The 19,953-nt window shown below is 38.8% G+C and overlaps 1 protein-coding gene across 1 annotated transcript in view; it reads left to right on the top strand.

The window, feature by feature from the left end:
* ITGAV (integrin subunit alpha V) overlaps nucleotides 1-19,953 on the top strand; it is a 105,830-nt gene that overhangs the window by 21,310 nt on the left and 64,567 nt on the right. The window contains exon 3 of the mRNA XM_075529823.1: nucleotides 12,883-12,974. Within this exon, the coding sequence (XP_075385938.1) occupies nucleotides 12,883-12,974 (92 nt within the window). The remainder of the gene's footprint in view (nucleotides 1-12,882; nucleotides 12,975-19,953) is intronic.

Below are 19,953 nucleotides of genomic sequence, written 5' to 3'. Positions count from 1 at the left end.
CAATATGAAACAGAGACAAAAAAACCCCCACAGAAAATATTAAAAACCAGATCAAGCACAAAGTCTTATAAGAAAGATCAAATGACAAAGTTCTTACAATTAATTAATTAATTTTGATCATTTTATTGGGGGCTCTTACAACTCTTATCACAATCCATACATACATCCATTGTGTCAAGCACATTTGTACATTTGTTGCCATCATCATCCTCAAAACATTTGCTTTCTGCTTGAACCCTTGGTATCAGCTCCTTATTTTTCCCCTCCCTTCCTGCTACTGCCTTCCTCATGAACTCTTGATAATTTATAAATTATTATTTTGTCATATATTGCACTGTCAGATGTCTCCCTTCACCCAATTTTCTGTTGTCCATCCCCCAGGGAGGAGGTTATATGTTGATCCTTGTAATCCATTCCCCCAAATGACAAGGTTTTAATCATTCAGATCCGATGATGATTTTAATCTATAGTTGTCTTTGCAATACTCTGATAACCAGGTTATTCCCATCCCTCAGTTATGTTAGATGTGGAATGAGAAATAACATTGCTGATATCATATGGATTCTGGCTGAAAGTAGTGAATACCAAAAGATGTTTATTTATGCTTCATTGATAATATAAAGGCACCAAACTTTGTGGATCATAAGAAATTAATGGGTAACTTTCAAAGAATGGGAATTCTGGAACATTTTGTGCTCATGCAGAACCTACTCGTAGGCCATGAGATAGTTGGAACAAAACAGGGGGTCCTGTGTGACTTAAATAAATGAAAGGTCTGTGTCAGAGATGTATCCTTTGGCACACTTACTCAGTCTGAGTGCTGAGCAATTAGAGAAACTAGACAATTAGAAGAATGAAGACATATCAGAATTAGTGGATGGTTCATTAGCCTATGATATGCAGCTGCCACATGTTCCTTGCTGAAATTGAAGATTAGAAGCACTTACTAATGAAAATCGGAGGCTATAGCTTTCAACATGGATTATACCTCCAGATAAAAGGAAGCAAACACCCCAACAACTGGATCAAGAAATAGCATCATGATAAATAGATAAAAGATTGAAATTGTCAAGGATTTCATTTACTTGGATCTCTAATTGGCATGCTGGGAAACAGCTGTCAAATCAAAGGGTGCATTACAGAAAGTATTAACGAGCAAAGATACCACTTTGATGACCAAGGTGCACCTGACCCAAGTGATGGTGTTTTCAATGACTTCATATGAATGGAAAGCTGAACAGTGAGTAAGGAAAACCAATGAAAAATTGGGACCCTTAAAATAGAGTGTTAGTGATGAATGTTGACTATACCATGGACTGCCAGATGAATGAACAAATCTGTCAAACTGCTCTGGAGAAGAAGGAATGATAAGATGTACTCTGAATGTGCGTCTGGAGGCAATAGTCCCTGGGAAAGGACATTATACATCATAGAGTAGAAGGTTAGTGCCAGAGGTGAAGCCGCTCAATGAGCTTGATCCAGTGACTGCAAACGTGGGTTTAATCAGCAGTGACCGTGAAGAGCATTTGATCCTGTTGTACATAGGGTTGCTATCTGTCAGAACCAACTCAAAGACACCTAGCAACAATTTAGATATATATATATATATACACCGTATATGCTCAAGTATAAGCCAACTCGAATATCAGTAGAGGCACCTGATTTTACCACAAAAAACGCATAGAAAATGTGCTGGAAAAACTCGGCTTATACACAAGTATATGCAGTGTGTGTGTGTGTGTGTGTGTTAAAGCATAGTGAATCTTCAAAGAAATAATATGACATTCTTCTGGTATAATATTAAAAACATTAAAAATATATATTCTAATACACAGGCTTTGACAAAGTGCCCTGGGAGGGGCCTAACAATTAATCTTTTTTTTCCATCCTGTTGCTTCCTAATAGTTCTAACAAACTGATTCAGGGACTCATAATAATAAAAACATGAAAGAAGAATCATGATGTAGAATGTTCCATTTGACATCTGATTATTGCCAAAAATGATTGTCAGCCATTCATCCAACTCTTGTGGGAATCAACTAGCTGGGTTTTTTTCTTTTTTTGTTTTTTCCATTTGGAACATTGGCACTGAAGTGGCATCTCCCCTCCCCTTGCATATCACTAACATTTGGAAAACTCTGAGGATGTGCAAATAGTCTTTGTTTTCCACAAAGGAAGAAGTACCCGTAATTCAGAATATTACATATCAGCGCATTTATGTTTCTAACAAAGCATGAATCATAATATAAATGAAGCAATAGGTCTGTTTTGATAGACTAAACTCTTCTGATATGTTTTCCAAATTATAGCTATTCAGAATTTTGTGTATAGAGTTGTAGGCACTATAAGATAATTTAGTGCTGCTCCTTCTTGATAAAGCGGTAGATTCACATAGTAAAAGAAAAAGTTTTAAGCAATTAAAAAGGTATACATTGAAAGGTGGTCCCCTCTGACATCAGATGCCTCAGAGGCAATCACTCTTAAAGTTTATTTTTCCAGAAATTTCTTATCCTTCTACCTGTTTACGGTCATAAATCGTTAATGTCCATGACACACTCTGTAAAACAGGACATACACAATTTGAATGTTGTGTGGTCCTACTTTTTCTTTAGGCCACCTCAGACAAGTTTTATGCTTTAACGGAGATCATCAGCCAGCTGAGAGGGTTATGTGTTTGTGTTGGTTCTTAATCTGTGTCATTAACAAAATTTCCATATTGATGTAGTTTCCACTTATATTTTTGTTAACATTGTAGTTTTCAGTGGACCAATCCTTTCGTAGATTGGAGCATTTTTTATTTGTTTTTGAGGATCATTATAATTTTTGAATGTTATGCCCCTTAATAGGAGCCCTGTTGGTGTAGCGCAGTGGTTCTCAACCTTCCTAATGCCACGGACCTTTCATACAGTCCCGCATGTTGTGGGGACCCCCCAACCATAAAATTATTTTCGTTGCTACTTCATAACTGTGATTTTGCTATTGTCCGGCGACATCTGTGAAAGGGTTGTTCAACCCCCACAGGGGTCGTTTCCCACAGGTTGAGAACTGCTAGTGTAGTGGGTTGTATTTTGGGCTACTAACCAGGCAAGCAGTTTCAACCTACCAGCCATTCCATAGGAGAAAGATGAGGCTTTCTGTTCTTGTGAAGATTTACAGCCTCAAAAACTTAAAATGGGTATTTCTTCTCTGCCCTGTGGGGTTGCTCTGAGTCTGCTGCATGGCAATGAGGGTGTGTGAGCTTTTTGGTGGTTATGCCCAAATGGGGAGTTTCCACCTTTGTGTTGCTGATTTTCAACCTTAGTGTTGCTTAATAGCCTTTTGTTTAACTTCAAAGTTGTAGTTTTTCCTTACACTGTGCTACTATGATCACTAGCACTGGTTTTGCTATGTTTGAAAGTACTGTAATAATTTTAAAGAGCATTAAGCAGAAATATTGCTACAACACTAAAGAAGCACAAAGCATGAGATAGGACACTGCTGCCTGTGAGTACTAGTATGCATTATTATATTCTAAACCCTGTAGACATAAAGTACAGTACAGTATATACATAAGCCAGTGTGATAGGTTTGTGTCAACTTTGCTATAGTAGACTTCTCAGTGGCTGGACAGTTATGAACTAGTAATCTCCATGATGAGACAACAAATTTACTTGCTTCCATAATGAGATCTGCTCTGAGCAACTCATTAGTTTTAACATGATTAGGTTAGAATGCAACACTTAAGGAACAGCCCTGATGTAATCAGTCAAAAGGTAGTTTTCTTGGGAGTGTGACCTGCTTCCCATAAGCGTGGTATGAAAATGATTGCTTATTTTTTCCTGCGTCTGGATCCTACACCTGGCTTATCAACCAGGTTCTATGGACTTGACCCAACTATCTGCCATATTGACTACTGCTCCAGAGAGTCATCTGTGCCCTGCCATCTCATCTACCAATTGTAGAGTCATTTACGTCTCCAACCACAACCGCCCCCTCCCTACCTCATGACTTGAGATTCATCTGCCCCTGAGCCACCAGCCTGTTGCCTTCTTGTAATCTTGGGTTACTTAATCCATGTAACAACTCAGAATAGGAGAAGCCGCCAGTCTAACATCTGACCCACAGACTTGGAACCTGCCTGGAGTTAGACTTACTCACTACTACAACTGTGTGAGCCTTTTTCTTGATATAAATTTCTCACATGTATAAGTTTCACACAGCCATTGACATAGATGTTTATTGTGACTCGTGATTTGTAGAATAGACTAATACAGGTACTGTATCATTATATGATTGGCAGCACAATCACTTTGTATACAAGAGGTAGGAGACTTAAGTGTTGTGTGTGAGAAGCTGTTTTATATTTGACACACCATTTTCCAAATTCTATTACAATCTTATGGGATCACAGTCTTAAATGCGTTTAAAAAGTTGCCCGAATGCAAGTTTTTTGGTACATGACTGCATCTTTTCATTAAAACAAAACAACAAAAATACCTCATAAATAGAAACATGCTAAATATAACAATAGGCACCTAATTTCTCCTTCCCAATAGTCCAATACTGTAAATCTCTCAGAGATCTTTTCCTATGAACTTAATGTACTTATCTTATTTTTTGTAGAAATTTATTCTATAATACTCTTAATTTATTTAACATATTTCTTATACATTACTATGTATTATTTATTATTTTACTATTTAGTTAGTAGCTCTTTCATTTAAGATGTATGTTCCTGATGATAGTTTTTTTTCTTGTTCACTGCTAGAACTTCGAGGTCTAGAATAATGTCTGGTGCCTGCTATAACTTGACGCCAAATAAATTGAATACCAATATGTAATACCATACCACAATCATATATGATTAGTTTATATTTAACATTTTCGCACATACAGTTCATACACACATTTCAGTATTCAGTCATACTCATAAGAGTTGTGTAACATCTTAACAGTCCATTGGAGGACATTTTTTCTTGATTTGGATGGCTTCCCCTTTCCCATAGCCTCCCCTGCCATGTCCCTCTGAATATGTTAATCCAGTTGTTGTCTCTATAGTTTTACCTAATCTGGATTGTATGGAAAAAGATGCAAAACCGAGACAAAGTGCAAAGAAATGGCCCAACAGTGACAGAATGAAACAGAAAAACCACAATTGGAAAGACAGCAGAAAATATTAAAAACTGAAGCAATTATACGTTGGATCAAGAGGGAGATCATTGACAAGCTGTACAGTTGCAATAGCCCACCCTACAGTGCACCCTGTCTAAAATCAAGGACGGGTGCATCTCTGTAGTCAGAGGTGACTCACCAGAGGCTTACTCTGCATGCAGGACTCGGTTGTGGGCTTTCACTGACATTTGCAGCCTTCTGTACACTATTCCGATTTTAAGCTCATACCATTCCCTCCCCTGGATTTGGGTTTTATTAATACAATTCTTGGATCATACAGGCTGGACATCTCACTTAGATGGCTGCTTGTTTTAAGATAAATCTTTGAGACCCCAGGTGCTTTTCTTTCTGATAACCGGGCACCCTCTGCTTTCTTTCTTCATACCCCTTTGGATCACAGCCATGGAGTCAACACTGACTTATAGTCATAGTGACCCTAGAGGACAGGGGAGACCTGCCCCTTGGAGTTAACAAGACTGTAACTGTTTACAGAGTAGAAAGTCCTGTCTTTCTCCCAAGGAGTGGCTGGTGGTTTTGAACTGCAGTCCTTGTGGACCACAGCCCAACACATAGCCGTTGCACCACTGGGGCTCCTCTGGCATTTAAATAGAGAATATAAAGCTTTCAGCTAGTCTCTGGCCTCTGTGCCATACAATTTTATCTCATTGTAATTAATATGACTAGGCAGACTCTAAAGCTTCCAACTTAATTTCCTCATTTTAAATTTTCTGACTAGGTATTTTTATACTCAAATCAGCCTTGATAGTTATAGAGAGTTAAAAACAATAGAAAAAATGGTTACCTACCCTTTACTAATAACAAATACTCCAGGTATTAATTTTTGGGTGAAAAGGTTTTTCCTGATATAATCTGTAGTCCCTGACATAGAATTATACATTTAGAAAGCTAGCAGTTAATTTAGAAATCAATATGAATATATAAAAATCAATTCAACTCCTTCCTTATGAATTGACTAAATTTCACACAGTTAAGAGGTTTTAACACATTGACTGTTTTACAAAGTTAAACTCAGATGACTCTTTCAAGCCTTCCTCATTCCCTGTCCACTTTAACCCTACTCCTCCCATTCTGTTACAAGACTTAATGTTGGCTTTGTTTTCGGTTTTAAGGTTAGTGGAGAGTTTTTGTTTTGAAATGTGAAATGCTTTCAGGATTCTTTCCTTCTCTTCCTGAGAAGGAAACAAACCCTCATTGATAAAGCAGTGAATGTTTTCTAAAGGCCTGCTTTGTGCTGGGCTCCAGCAGAACCATCCTGCTGGTAGGAGGGGACAGAGTATTTGATTTTGTTCACTGTGGTTGTAATACACCAAAAGTATAGAAATAAATATGAGGGGCGTTCAAAAAGTTTGTAGAAAAATTCCATCATCTTTTAATTTCATTTTCAGTGAACGTTTCGAAGCCCTCTTGCATTTGCTAGATAGGAAAACAGTGATGTAATCTGTCTTCAAATCCAGTTTGAATGATGGATCAAAATGGTGTCTTGTTTACATTTTTATTTCTACAGTCTTTTATTCTTAGAAGCTATGTTTTTATTGTTTTATCTGTGTTTATGGTCTGTTATTTTATTGAAGCATTTGCTTATTTTGAAAAGGAATCTGTAATGTACATACATTCCTATCTGTTGATAGCTTTACCCTTTCCACAACAGCTTGACCAAGATACCACAAATCTACCCATTTCACCTGTAGAACTCAGTGATATGTAATTATGCACACACATATTCATAGACTACTAGACTTATGTCCGTAATCTAATTTTGTAGCATTTCTGTCACTCTAAGATGAAATCTGTACCCATTGATTAAAATCCTTCTGCCATTGAGCCAATTCTGACTCATAGAGACCCTTTACATGTTTATCAAGGATATTAATCTTTTTTTAAAAATCATTTTATCCTGGGACTTGTACAACTCTTATCACAATCCATCCATCCATCCATTGTGCCAAGCACATTTGTGCATTTGTTGCCATCATCATTCTTAAAACATTTGCTTTCTACTTGAGCCCTTGGTATCAGCTCCTCATTTCCCCCCTCCTTCCCCATACCCCCTCCCTCATGAACCCTTGCTAATTTATAAATTATTATTATTTTTTCATGTCTTATATGGTCTGATGTCTCCCTTCACCCACTTTTCTATTGTTTGTCCCCCAGGGAGGGGGTTATATGTAGATTCTTGTGATCAGTTCTCCCTTTCTCCCCCATTTTTACCTTACTCTCCTGGTATTGCAATCTCATGATTGGTCCTGAGGGGTTTTTCTGTCCTGGATTCCCTGTGTTTCTAGTTCTTACCTGTACCAGTGTACATCCTCTGGTCTAGGCGGATTTGTAAGGTAGAATTGGGATGACAGTGGGGTGTGGGGAAGGAAACATTAAAGAACGAGAGGAAAGTTATATGTTTCATCATTGCTATACTACATCCTGACTGGCTCGTCTCTTCCCCACGACCCTTCTGTAAGGGGATGTCCAGTTGTCTACAGATGGGCCTCAATTTTCCCCTGTGGAGCACCTGGCAGGTGTAAACCATAGACCTTAGGGTTGGCAGTTTAATACTTACCTGAGAGCACCACCAGGGCTCCCTGGTCACTCCCAGTTCTCACCTCCAGCCCTAAGTTACTCTGTTTCTGTTTATTCCTCATCCTATATTTGTGTAATTATATAGTTTGTCATCTTTATCTCAGGCTTCTTCCACTTAGCATATTCACATACAAGGAACCTTTAAAAACTATGGGATAATGGAGTTAAAATATATTGACATTTCCCTACAATTTTTTGCAGTTTTCCCCTGTTATGATGTGTATCAATATTTCCCTCCTTTTTATTAATGGTACTTCATTGAGTAGATTTTTAAAAGTTTATCTAGTTATTACTAGTAGATGCACATATCTTTTTTCTCCATTTAAAAATTTTGTTTGTAACAATAATGTTAATTTAAAATACAATAGAGTACCAGAAACTTATCAATCATCCCATCATCATTTTCTCTTGCTATTCTATTTTATTTCATAGCATTTGTAATTCTCTGAAATTATCTTATATAATAAATTTGCTTTTCTCTTGTAAAGTCAGATCTGCCTCTTTGTAACATTTCTAATGTGTAGATATATGGGATGGCCATGTTTTTTATATTTAATGAATATTCAGGGATATTTCTTCCTTTGACTTGTCAGTATATCACACATAAGTAAGATATATTGGGAGCTTTTTCTTAAGTATGATTGAGTAGGATTGTAATGTTTAGGTGAAAAGTCACTTAAGGAGCCTGCAAATTAATCTGAATGTAGGGCAATATTGTTTGAAGCACCATTTTTGTTTTAGCAAAAAGCTAAATTCTCTAAGGTTTTAAATTCAGTTTTCCTTGAAGTCATGTAATAATGGATGGGAACCAAATGATTGAAAACACTAATATCTTCTTACAGTTTTAGTTTTTCTTTGATAATGCATTGAAATTTTTCTTGACTTTGGGCTTTTCAGAAAAGATGACATGATCTTGTTGTTCCAAAAGATATAATTTAGACTTTAAAAGAAGGGGAGAAAATTAGTTGTAGAGTAACTTTGTATCTCATAAAAATAAATGTTCCAGCATGTTGTGTATTGATATTCAATTTAGAGGAAATGACACGAGTTGATGACTAAGGAGACAGGGTCTGAAGCTGTGACAGTCTGCTCTGTTCACTGTGCTCGGCATTCACTTGGAGGAGCTTGATCAAATGCTGATGACAAATTTTAAGAGGTTGTCAAAACAGATATTATGTTTTCCAGTCTGTGCTCATTTACTTTCCAATTAACTTCAAGTTTCAGCAGCAGCATTTTCCTTCTTAGATAGTTTTCTAAGTGATATTAAGAAGTCTCATGTTAATTTACATTACACAGGACAGCTCCTCCTCAATTTTTTTATCATGTAAGATAGGGTCCCCCCCTTTATTTTCTTTGGGCGATCAGCAAATAAAATCTCTAAGATATATCGTGATATGCAGATAGTGATATATTGTGATATGCAGATAGTGTTTTGTGACATATAGATGACACCACCTTGCTTGCTGAAAATGAGAAAGACTTCAAGCATGTGCTGATAAAGGATTGCAGCCTTTAGTGTGGATTGCCATTCAATATAAAGAATACCAAAAATCCTGACGACGGACCAGTAAGTAGTATCATGATCAACGGAGGAAAGATTGAAGTTGACAAGGATGTCATCTTACTTGAATCCACTTTCAGTGCTCAAAGAAGCAGCAGATCCAACAACAAATTGCCTTGGGTGAATCTGCTATACAAGTCCTCTTTAAAGTGTTGAGAAGAAAGGACGTTGCTTTGAGGACTTAGGTGACCCAAGCCAAAGTATTTTCAGTTGCCTTATATGCACGTGAAAGTTGGACTTTGAATAAGGACTGAAGAAGAATTGATGAATTATGGTGCTGGTATTAAAGGTACCAAGGAGGGCCAAAAGAACAAACAAATTTGTCCTCAAAGAAATACAGCCAGAAAGCTCCATAGAGGCATGGATGGGGAGACTTCATCTTAGGTACTTTGGACATGTGGTCAGGAGAAGGACATCATGCTTGGTAGAGGCAGCGGAAAAGAGGAACGCTTGGAGTAAGATGGAGTTACACAAGGGCTGCGACAGTGGTCTTGAACGTAAGCGCAATTGTGCGAATGGCGCCAGACCGGGCAGTGCTTGGTTCTGTGGTACATGATGAGTTGGAACTGACTCGATGGCATCTGACAACAAAGTGTTTTGTAGAACTATTGGCAGATATCTATTCTCTCTTGTCGGTTGCCTAAAGAAGCTTTATTATCGCACTGTCTGCCCCACTTCCTCTTCAGGGCTGGTGGCATAGTGCAAGCAGCCTGTGGGGTGACAGGATTCCCTGAAATGGTGCCCTCAGGGCTGTGACTCAACATGTGTACACTTGGTACAGTGACTCAGAAGACTGCATCTTCAGGGTTGTGGCACACCCACTCTTATCAACATGGTTGAAGTCTGAAGACTAGGTTGTGATGTAAAAGTCACCATTATGTGAAAATGGAGGATGAGCACATTATTACAGAATTGTCAACCTGCCAAATTTGATATCATTACATAACTGTCAAATTTTCCCCTACATAATTATCAGTTTACAGTATTACGTAACCATCAAACCAGTAGGAATAATGGCCTAACCAGGTTGACACATAACCTTAGACCTCACAGGTTGGCCTTGCCCTCACCTAGCACCTCAGTGTTCAAGCATTAGATTTTAAATTGTGGTTGCAAATACAAAATGTTGGATAGCAGGATAGTTGATAAGGAAAGGGGGGGTCTGGGAATAACTGCCAATTTTCACCTGGTCATGAATGAACTTGATGTCATTTTGTTTGAAGAATAGCTTCATTTATTCCACCCACCTCTACTCACTCTGAGTGTAACTTCTGCTTGATGTTGAATTCATTATTTTAAGACTTGGGAATCTAGAGGAAAGTTCTTAGGGGCAAAGAAGAACATCCTATTGACCACACTTCTTGAAGAGGTGATACTCTTTGAGTTTGGACCTTGTTGAAGTTGAAGGCATTGAAAACAATGGATTTTTTTTCAAGATTGTTCACTAGGTTTTGAATGCATATGGATGCCATTGTGTTGTCAATTGGGTGCCATTGAATTGTTTGTGACTCAGGGACCCTGTGTGTAACTTAACAAAACACTGCCTGGTCCTGTGCCATCCTCAGAGTTGTTGTTAAGTGTGAGTCCTTTGTTGGAGCCACAGTGTCTGTCTGTCCTATTGAGGGTCATCTTCTTTTTGAGTGACTCTACCGAGTATGATGCCACTTACTGGGAATTTGTTCCTCCTGATAACGTGTCCAAAGTATGTGAGATGACATCTAGTCATCTTCACTTCTAAGGAGCATTTAATTTTATGTGGCTTATTTTGTTTGGTAATGTGATTGAAGACATATGATGCTTTAGGACAGGATGGATGGTTCAGGGAAGAGTAGATGTTCTTGAGCAAGGTGGTGGCTTGAATAAAATGATGTCTTAAAAGGGAGTGTGGTAGCAACAAGTGAGATATATGGAAGGGAAATATTTTATTAGAATAAAAGATGCTGGAATCAGCAAGCTTCAAGAAGAGGTACCAAACGTATGGGTTGATGCATGCATGAATAGGGTCTCTCATATTCAAATTAAAACTAGAAATCAAGTTGATTTCTAGGGTTTCCAAGACTATAAATGTAAGTGGGAGTGGTCAGCCTCATCTTTCTCTCACAGAGCAGCCAACTTTGTGGTTCCCAGTTCAACATCTAACCCACAGCACCCTAGAACTCCTCTATAATCAAATAGAGGGAATAAAAGACATTTTGAGGATCCTCGAGGGGAAAAATCTCTTTCATATAAAATATGCTTTGGGACCTTGAAAATCACTTATTAGAATAAAGTTTTCTAGTATATACCATTTTCAGAGGTTCTAGCATCTTAACTTAGCAATGAGCCTGTACTTCATTCCCCAAGATGGAATTATGCTGAGATTTTTTTTGCGTATTTGTCAAAGAAAGTATTCTTATGTAATTGTGAGAGGAAGTAGATATGATTTTGAGAGACTATGAAGGTTTTGCAAATCAGATTTAGAAATATTCCTAAACTTGAAACTGTAGGAACTTTAGGGGATCGGTTAACAACATACTCTATGGCTGTGTGATAAAAATGAGACTGTTGGTCTACATTTACTGTCATATTGTTAAAGGGTACAGTACTAGATGGAAGTGGGTTTGAGGTTTTTCAAAATAGGAGGTCTTGGTGTCACAGTAGTTAAGCAAATCCTTGGCTGCTAACGCAAAAGTCAGCATTTTGAACTCATTTGCTTCTCCCCTGGAGAAAGATGGGGCAGTATTTGTCTGTAAAGATTGAACATAAAAAAAAAAAAGATTGAACATCTTAGAAAACCTGTGGGGCAGTTCTCTGTTCAGAAGGGTCACTAAAAGTTCAATTTGACTCAACAGTAGTGGGTTTGAGTTTTGGTTTTCCCCAAATACTGTTTGTTGCTTTATACTTAATTAGGTCAAGTACTTTTCCATGGAAAAGATCTTTATTCTTTTTAAAAATTTTAAATCTACAGTATGCCTCATGAGTGCCTGATAATGAGTAATTTTATGAGCTCTCAAATGTTTATTTAAATAGTGGAAACCTTGGGAGAATGATCGGGAACCACCTTACACTTCTCATTTTACTTATAAGTTAAATGTAGAGTGCTTCATCTAATTATTTCAAGCTGTGCATCAAATCCTATCGTCCAGATTCTAATTTTTGTAATGTTAGGAGACACATGTTAGTCTTTTGCTGCCATTGTGATGAAATGAGTTTTTATAACCATATATTTTCATTAACAACTTTATACTCCTAAATAAATGAGAGTTCTGTGAATCAATAAATCTGTTTTATAGGGAATTACCTAATAATGTAGTAACTAGGGAATGTCATTTATAGTGACCTTTTCACTTCTGTCTTATGATAATTAAGGGAGGTAATCACCACTGTGGGGCACTTTTTAGTTATTGTGTGTTTTACTTTCCTGATTGTTGAGAATCCCTAATGCATATAAAGTTTGTGAGATAAGTGACCAATGTAGTATTTGATTAAAGATACACAATTTCAAAACCTGACTAGATAAAACATCAAATTCTAAAATACCAATGTGTGTGTGTGTGTGTGTTTTCCTCCTCACTATGCACATTATTATTTTTCAGGCAACAGAGACTATGCCAAGGACGACCCATTGGAGTTTAAGTCCCACCAGTGGTTTGGAGCATCAGTGAGGTCAAAGCAGGATAAAATTTTGGTAAGCTTTTTTTTTTTTTGGTGATATTTACTAATAGCTAAGTTTAGTTCATTTCATTTAGGTAGAAGGGTTTTCTCTATTTTTAAGCTGACAAGAAAGTTGAGTGTGCCTGGGTGCTGGATATGAGTGAATAGCTCTGACCTAAAGGTATCAATTCTGATGTTCTATGCAGGCTGCTTTCCTACATTCCACCTTCATTTCTACTTGGAACGCAATTTTGCCATCCCACTTGATAGTTCCCTTCAATTTTTCTTCCCCCTCCCCTGTTATGTTTAGGAACAGTATGCCTTTGATTAATCAAAGGTCTACAATCTCCTGTCTTTAAAATACAGAAACAAACTTCTCTTCACCTCTATTACTGCCCATGTTTCTGTGTCCTCCAGAAAGATTTTTTTTTAATGTAATACCTAGTCATCTCCAGATCCTCCTATTCTCTCGTTAGCCTCTCAGGTCGGCCTTAGGTAGGCAAAACCAGAATCATCTTTATCTTGAGAACACTAAACTCACTGATACGGATTCTTTTTTCCCCCTCCTAGCACTGTTTAACAAAGTAGATACACCATTCTTTTTAAAATACCTTTCTCCCTATTGCTTATATTCATTATACTCTCCTAGTTTTTCTATCCTCCTTTATAGTCTTCTGTCATAATTCCTCCTTTCGTCAAAGGGTGCAGTGTCTTAGAATTCTCATCTACAGTGCCCTCCACCTCCCCATCCCCCGTACCTTCTCATAGCTCTACTCGTCACCTAAAGTGTGATTACGGTCCGTATGTTATTAACCCCTGGACCTTATGGATCTATCCTATCCAAACTACCTATTTGGCCTTCCTCTATGGAGTTCTGATAGCCTACTCCAAAGGAACATCGCTGTTAGGTGCTAGCCAGGGGGTTCCGAGCCACGACAACCCTGCGTACAACAGGGAGAAACACTGCCTACTCCTGCTCCATCCTCACATCATTGCTGCGACCACTGTGCCAGCCCATCCCTTTGAGAGGCTTTCTCTTTTGCGCTGACCCGTTACTTTACGAAGCTTGATGTTCTTCTCTGAGAACTCGTTCCTCCTGCAGCATATCCAAAGTACGTGCACTTCCCAGAGATTTTGAATTATTTTGGCAGTCCCTGGTATATTCAGGATTTTCCATTGGGATCATTCGAAGACATCACTCCTTTTGTTTTCCTTATCATTTCCAGCCTTCACATGCATATGCGATGACAGGGAGCACCTTGATGGTGTGCATCTCAGTCCACAAGGTGACACCTTTGGTTTTCAACAATTTAAAGAGGTCTTTTGTGGCCGAATTTTCCAGTGCACTGCATTGTTTAATTTCTTGATCGCTGTTTCTGTGGTTGTTGGTTGTGGAAGGAAGTAAAATGAAACCCTGGATAACCTCAGTATTTTCTGCATCTATCACAGTGTTACTTATTAGTCCAGTTGTGAGTATTAAAAAAATGTGTTCAGGTATAATTCACAGTAAAGGATGTAGTCTTACATCTTTATCAGTAACTGTTCCATCATTTTCTGACTCAGCAAGCAAGACTGGGTTCTCTGCATGTTGAATTCATGGTGTTCATGGACTTAGTTTAATTTTTTTCAGCTTCAGCTTGAATTGTATATGAGTAACTAGTGGTCTGTTCTGTAGCTGCTCCCTGGCCTTGTTTCACTGATGCTATTGAGCTTCCCCATCATTTCTTTCTACCTGACCCCTGTGCATTCTATCTGGTGAGATCCAGGTGTCCAGTTGCCATTAACGATGTTGAAAAACTGCAATCTCCAATGAATAGGTTGTTGGTTTAGCAAAATTCTATGCATTCTGTGGTGTCACTTCTATCAAGGCCATAGTGACTCTGTAGGACAGAATAGAACTGCCCCTGTGAGTTTATAGGAGCATAAAGCCTCATCCTTCCTTCTTGGGGTGGCTGGTGGCTTTGAAGTACTGATCTTGTGGTTAGCAGTGTAACTCATAACTCACTGCAGCTCTAGGGAATCCTTCATAGATATTTATTTTTACCGTTTTCTTAAAGCATTTTCTCAGTTTGGACTATAAGTGATATGTTCACTATCTTGGCAGGTCATGCTAAGCAGCCTTGACTTTTCTTATATGCATTTGAAAGTTTTTGATGTTTTTATTAGGTTATTTTTTATGTCGAAAGATATTAAAATAAATGACTATGTGAATTTCAAAAAAGAATCATTTTTTATTCAAAAATAGTTATAATGAATATTTTCCTTGTATGGAATCTATACTCAAATTCTTTCATTGATCTCCAAAATGCCCTCAAGTGTTTTATTTTAAATAGAAATTTGTCTTTGAAATGGATCCCTTAGGCAGTGCTAGCACTAATCCCTTGGCCTCTTTCCTGTGACTGTTACAGGCCCATTGGTTTCTGTGACAGCTCATCCTCCTCTCAGAATTCCACAGGCCCCTCTAGCGTCTGGAGTGTGTAGTCTAGCTCTAAGCTTGCTTGACCTTTCAGTACTTACAAGTTGCCCATTGGTTTCTACTTGTTTCATAGTATAGTTACTACCCTATGCAAAACTTCCCTTTAGGTAGACCTGGAATATACAGTTTGATGTTGTTTTACAAAGTAGTATTTTTTTCATAGCTGGTGAGTGAGCCTAAGAACAATTTCTACTTTTTGAAAACTTCCCAGCTTTAAGATGAATATCAAAGTCTATGCAGGGACTTATTGAATACACTAGACTTGTTTTCTGTTGCTAAAATACAAGGACTTTTGATCCTTTTTTTAAAAAACATTTTATTAGGGACTCATACAACTCTTATCACAATCCATACATATACATACATCAATTGTATAAAGCACATCTGTACATTCTTTGCCCTAATCATTTTCAAAGCATTTGCTCTCCACTTAAGCCCTTTGCATCAGGTCCTCTTTTTTCCCCCTCCCTCCCCGCTCCCCCCTCTTCATAAGCCCTTGATAATTTATAAATTATTATTTTGTCATATCTTGCCCTATCCGGCGTCTCCCTTCACCCCCTTTTCTATTGTCCGTCCCCTTTTTCTTTTGTCTGTCAATCTGGCGATATCTAAAACAGATGGAAATAGAGTTACCCTATGGCCTAGCAATCCCCCTACTGGGCATATACCCAGAAGAGGCAAGAAACAAACCAAGGCCAGACATCTGTGCTCCAATGTTCATTACGGCACAGTTCACAATTGCAAGGAGCTGGAAGCAACCCAAATTTCCATCAACTGACGATTGGATTAAAAAACTGTGGTATATACATACAATGGAGTACTACACATCACTAAAAAGCAGTGATGAACGTATGAGGCACATAGCGGCATGGGAAGAACTGGGGGAAATCATGCTAAGCAAAGCAAGTCAGGCACAAAAGGACTTTTGATTCTTATTGCAGCTTCTGTAGTAACAATAATGACAGTAACTCAGAAAAAAGAAATTCACACTCATCAACTCGATTCTGACTCATAGTGACCCCACAGAACAGAGTAGAATTGCCCCGTTAGGCTTTCAAGGCTACTCAGTCTTTCTGGAATCAGAAAGCCTCATCTGTCACCTATGGAACAGATAGTAGATCAGAACTACTGACTTTGTGGAAGGCAGCCCAACTTGTAGCCCGCTGTACCACTTACTGCATAGTTACATTCTAGGACCAAACATTCTGCATGAATTGTCTCACTAATTGTCATCACAGCTTTGGTGACAGGAGCAGTAATTGGCCTGCTTTTAGAAAAAGAAGTTACTATTTGGAGGTTAAGTAACTTGCCCAAGGCCATTTATCTACTAACTGGGGAGTTTAAGGTTCATTGGAAGCACTCTGCTACCCATGGTCCATGTCCCTAGCTTGTACTTTGTGCTAATTGTGCTTATCAGTGAAAAGACAATCTGAGCACTTTCATTACACATTTCAACACTACCCCATCTTTCTCTATTGATGGATGGGAGTGAAAGCAAATATATGAGGGTTCCCCCCTCCCCCCGCCAACATGGAAAAAATGTTTTTTTCAAAGGTATATATTTACATTTTCTTTTTACAAAACAACTTATCACCTTCTAAGTACTCTCATTTACACTTAATATATTTATCAAATATGCAATTCCATTCTTGGAAACAGTTTTCAAACTCATCTCTTTGAATGGCTTCTCAGCACCTCCCTCATTTTTTTCTTCACCTCTTCTATGACCTTAAATCACTGTCCTTTCATGTTTCTCTTCATTTGCGAAAACAAAAAGAAGTTGTTTGGAGTAAGGTATGTGGGGCAAGAGAGGCATGCTACTTATTGCCAAAAACTGTCTCACTGAGATGGTTGCATGAGCAGGTGCATTGTGGAGGTGGCAAAACCAGTCTCTTGTCTGCCACAAATCAGGCCTTTTTGGTCACACACTGTTCTGCAATCTTTTCGGAAACCTCTAAATAGAAAGCTTAATTAGCAGCCTGACCTGGTGGACCGATCCCCTCTCATAAAAAACAAAAAAATGAGCATCAGTTTTGGGGGCGTACCTCCTTGTATAATGGAGTCCCAACCTTAATCAGTTTCCTGAATGCTGAGCTTTGTGTTGTCTTAGTATATCCATGTGTGTGTTTAGCATTATAATAAAGCTCAGAAACCGCTCCCATCAGTTAAAATCGCCAGCTCCAGGATGATGGGTCATTGTTATGTTGAGCTCCTAGTAGTTGATTTTGCAGACGAATTAGCAGCATTAGAGCGAGTAGATGTAGGACACTTGGCATGGTCTCCAAATCCACTGCTATCAAGTCCATTCTGACTGCTCATAATTCTGCCTTCGGAAAGACTAGAGCTGCCCAGGGGGTTCCCCAGGATGTAAGTCCTTACAGCAAGTCTCGTCTTTCTCTCCTGGAGCAGTGCTAACTCTTTCCTCTGCAGCCAACAGTAAAACAACAGCAAAAGTTCTTATCTATACATGAGTTGCCTTGGAGTCATTTTTCATTGGATCAGTGTGTAAGCCAGGGCACTAGGTTTGCTACTCTTTTCCCCACTTCTGCTGACCCATTTCTGCACAGTGTATACTTAGCTATTCCCTTCCCTTGGTCTACACTGTCATTCATTCCACAAAGCCTTTGGCTGTATATTGTGCGATGATATTGCCTCTTGGTTGGCTCCTTATAACTAACTGTACTCTCTCAAAAACTTCTTTCTCTCTTACACAGACACACACGCACATGCAAGTAAATTCATCTTGGCCTCCAGATAGTGTGATCACAATTACAGAATGTCTGTGGGTCTGGCTGCTAACTGGCCTGCTTATGGATTATAGACGTGTGCTTATTTGTCATGGGATTTCCCTACACTGCTTGGAATGGCTGCAGCCAACTAAGTCTAGCCATGAAGAATTGAGCTACTAATGACTACTTAGAGTAAAAGAGAGATGGTTTTCTAAGAAATAAGGACCCAAACATAAGGAATAAAATTGTGCCCTCGTGGACTTGAAAGAAACTCTAGTAGGAGTAAAGATTAGGGTAAGGGAGAGGGCACTAAAGAATGGTCAGATGTTGTCTAGAAATAGGAGATTTTGTCTTTGGCCACCACTTATCCTGGCTTCTAGGGATATCTTACTAGGATCTTAATACAGTAGTTCTTGTTAGAATAGTATTGGTCCAAGAATGAAGTGCTGCAAAACCCCAAATCAAGCACACTACTGTTGAACCAGTGGAATTAAACTGCCACTTTTTCTCCCACGAGGGCTACAGTAAAATAAACATCATTTAAAACATTATTTTAAGGGCTGTTTATCATTGTTAACCAAAAAACCCAACCCACTGCCATCAAGTGGTCTCCAGCCTGTAGCAACGCTACAGGGTTTCCGAGCTGTCGATCCTGCCAGGGGCCGAATGTCTCGTCAGAGTGACTGGTGGGTTTGAACCACTCCTCTGGTGGTTAGCAGCCCAGCAGCTTACTCAACAGCAGCACCAGAGCCTTCCTTTCAGGAAACTGTTCTTCTACAATGAATTTAAGAAAACACCAACGCCCCTGTAGGTTCAGCCTCTTATAAAAGCTTATAATTATCAGAAGCACCTAACTTCTCTATTTTTTTCCTTTTTAAAATTATAGTAAATATGTGTGTACACATATACACATTTGTCAATTCCACAGCCTTTCCATGTACATTGATGTCAATTACGTCCATTCATGTTATTGAACCAGTACTCTCCCCCGTTCTTCCTTTTCTCTTACATTGCTCACTGCCGTCAAGTCCATTCTGATTCATGGTGACCCTATAGGACAGGGTAGAACTGCCCCATAGGTTTCCAAGACTTGCTCTCTATGGGAGTAGAAAACCTCATCTTTCTCCCACAGAGTGGCTGCTGACATTGCCCACTGGGCCACCATGCCGCAGATGCTTAGTGAGGACATGATTTTTATAAGGAAATGGGCCAGAGAAACAAACATACATGAGAAACCGGCCGGCCCTTTGGGAATGTCTAGACGACAAGGAGGGGTTGAGGGTAGACACGTTTATAAATACCTTTAACATGAATTAGAACACAGGGATTATAACAGGTACACAGTTGAGGCTTCGGAGTGGGAGCCTCCAGGCATGATTGTGGGCTGTTCGGACATTACGTTTGATAGGACAGAGGGTCAGTGCCATCATGTGGCACCTGACTGCAGCACCGGGCTCAGTCATAGGAAGGGCTGTGAGCATGATTCAGGACGGGGCAGTATTTTGTTCAGTTTAGTGTTGCTGTGAGTCTGAACTGACTTTAAGGCATGGAGCAACACCAGGGGAGAATTTGTCTAGGAGGACATAAAAAAATTAGAGTTGTGGATGGGTTGATGAGTTGTGGATGGTGGATGGGTTGAGACTGCACATCTTCTGGAGAGAGGTGCAACAAAGCAGAAAACAAGCAGATTGAGAAATAATCCACCGTGGAGTCTTGATTATGTGTAGAAGAGTAGCAAGAATGAACTTTTGATACTTTCTTCAGAGTGAATATAATCCTAGGGTTGATGTTGGTGATGCATGTGGTTT

The sequence above is a fragment of the Tenrec ecaudatus genome, chromosome 13, assembly GCF_050624435.1.
Source record: "Tenrec ecaudatus isolate mTenEca1 chromosome 13, mTenEca1.hap1, whole genome shotgun sequence".
Taxonomy (NCBI): domain Eukaryota; kingdom Metazoa; phylum Chordata; class Mammalia; order Afrosoricida; family Tenrecidae; genus Tenrec; species Tenrec ecaudatus.
Note: the sequence above shows the minus strand (reverse complement) of the source record. Positions and strands in the feature narration are given on the sequence as shown.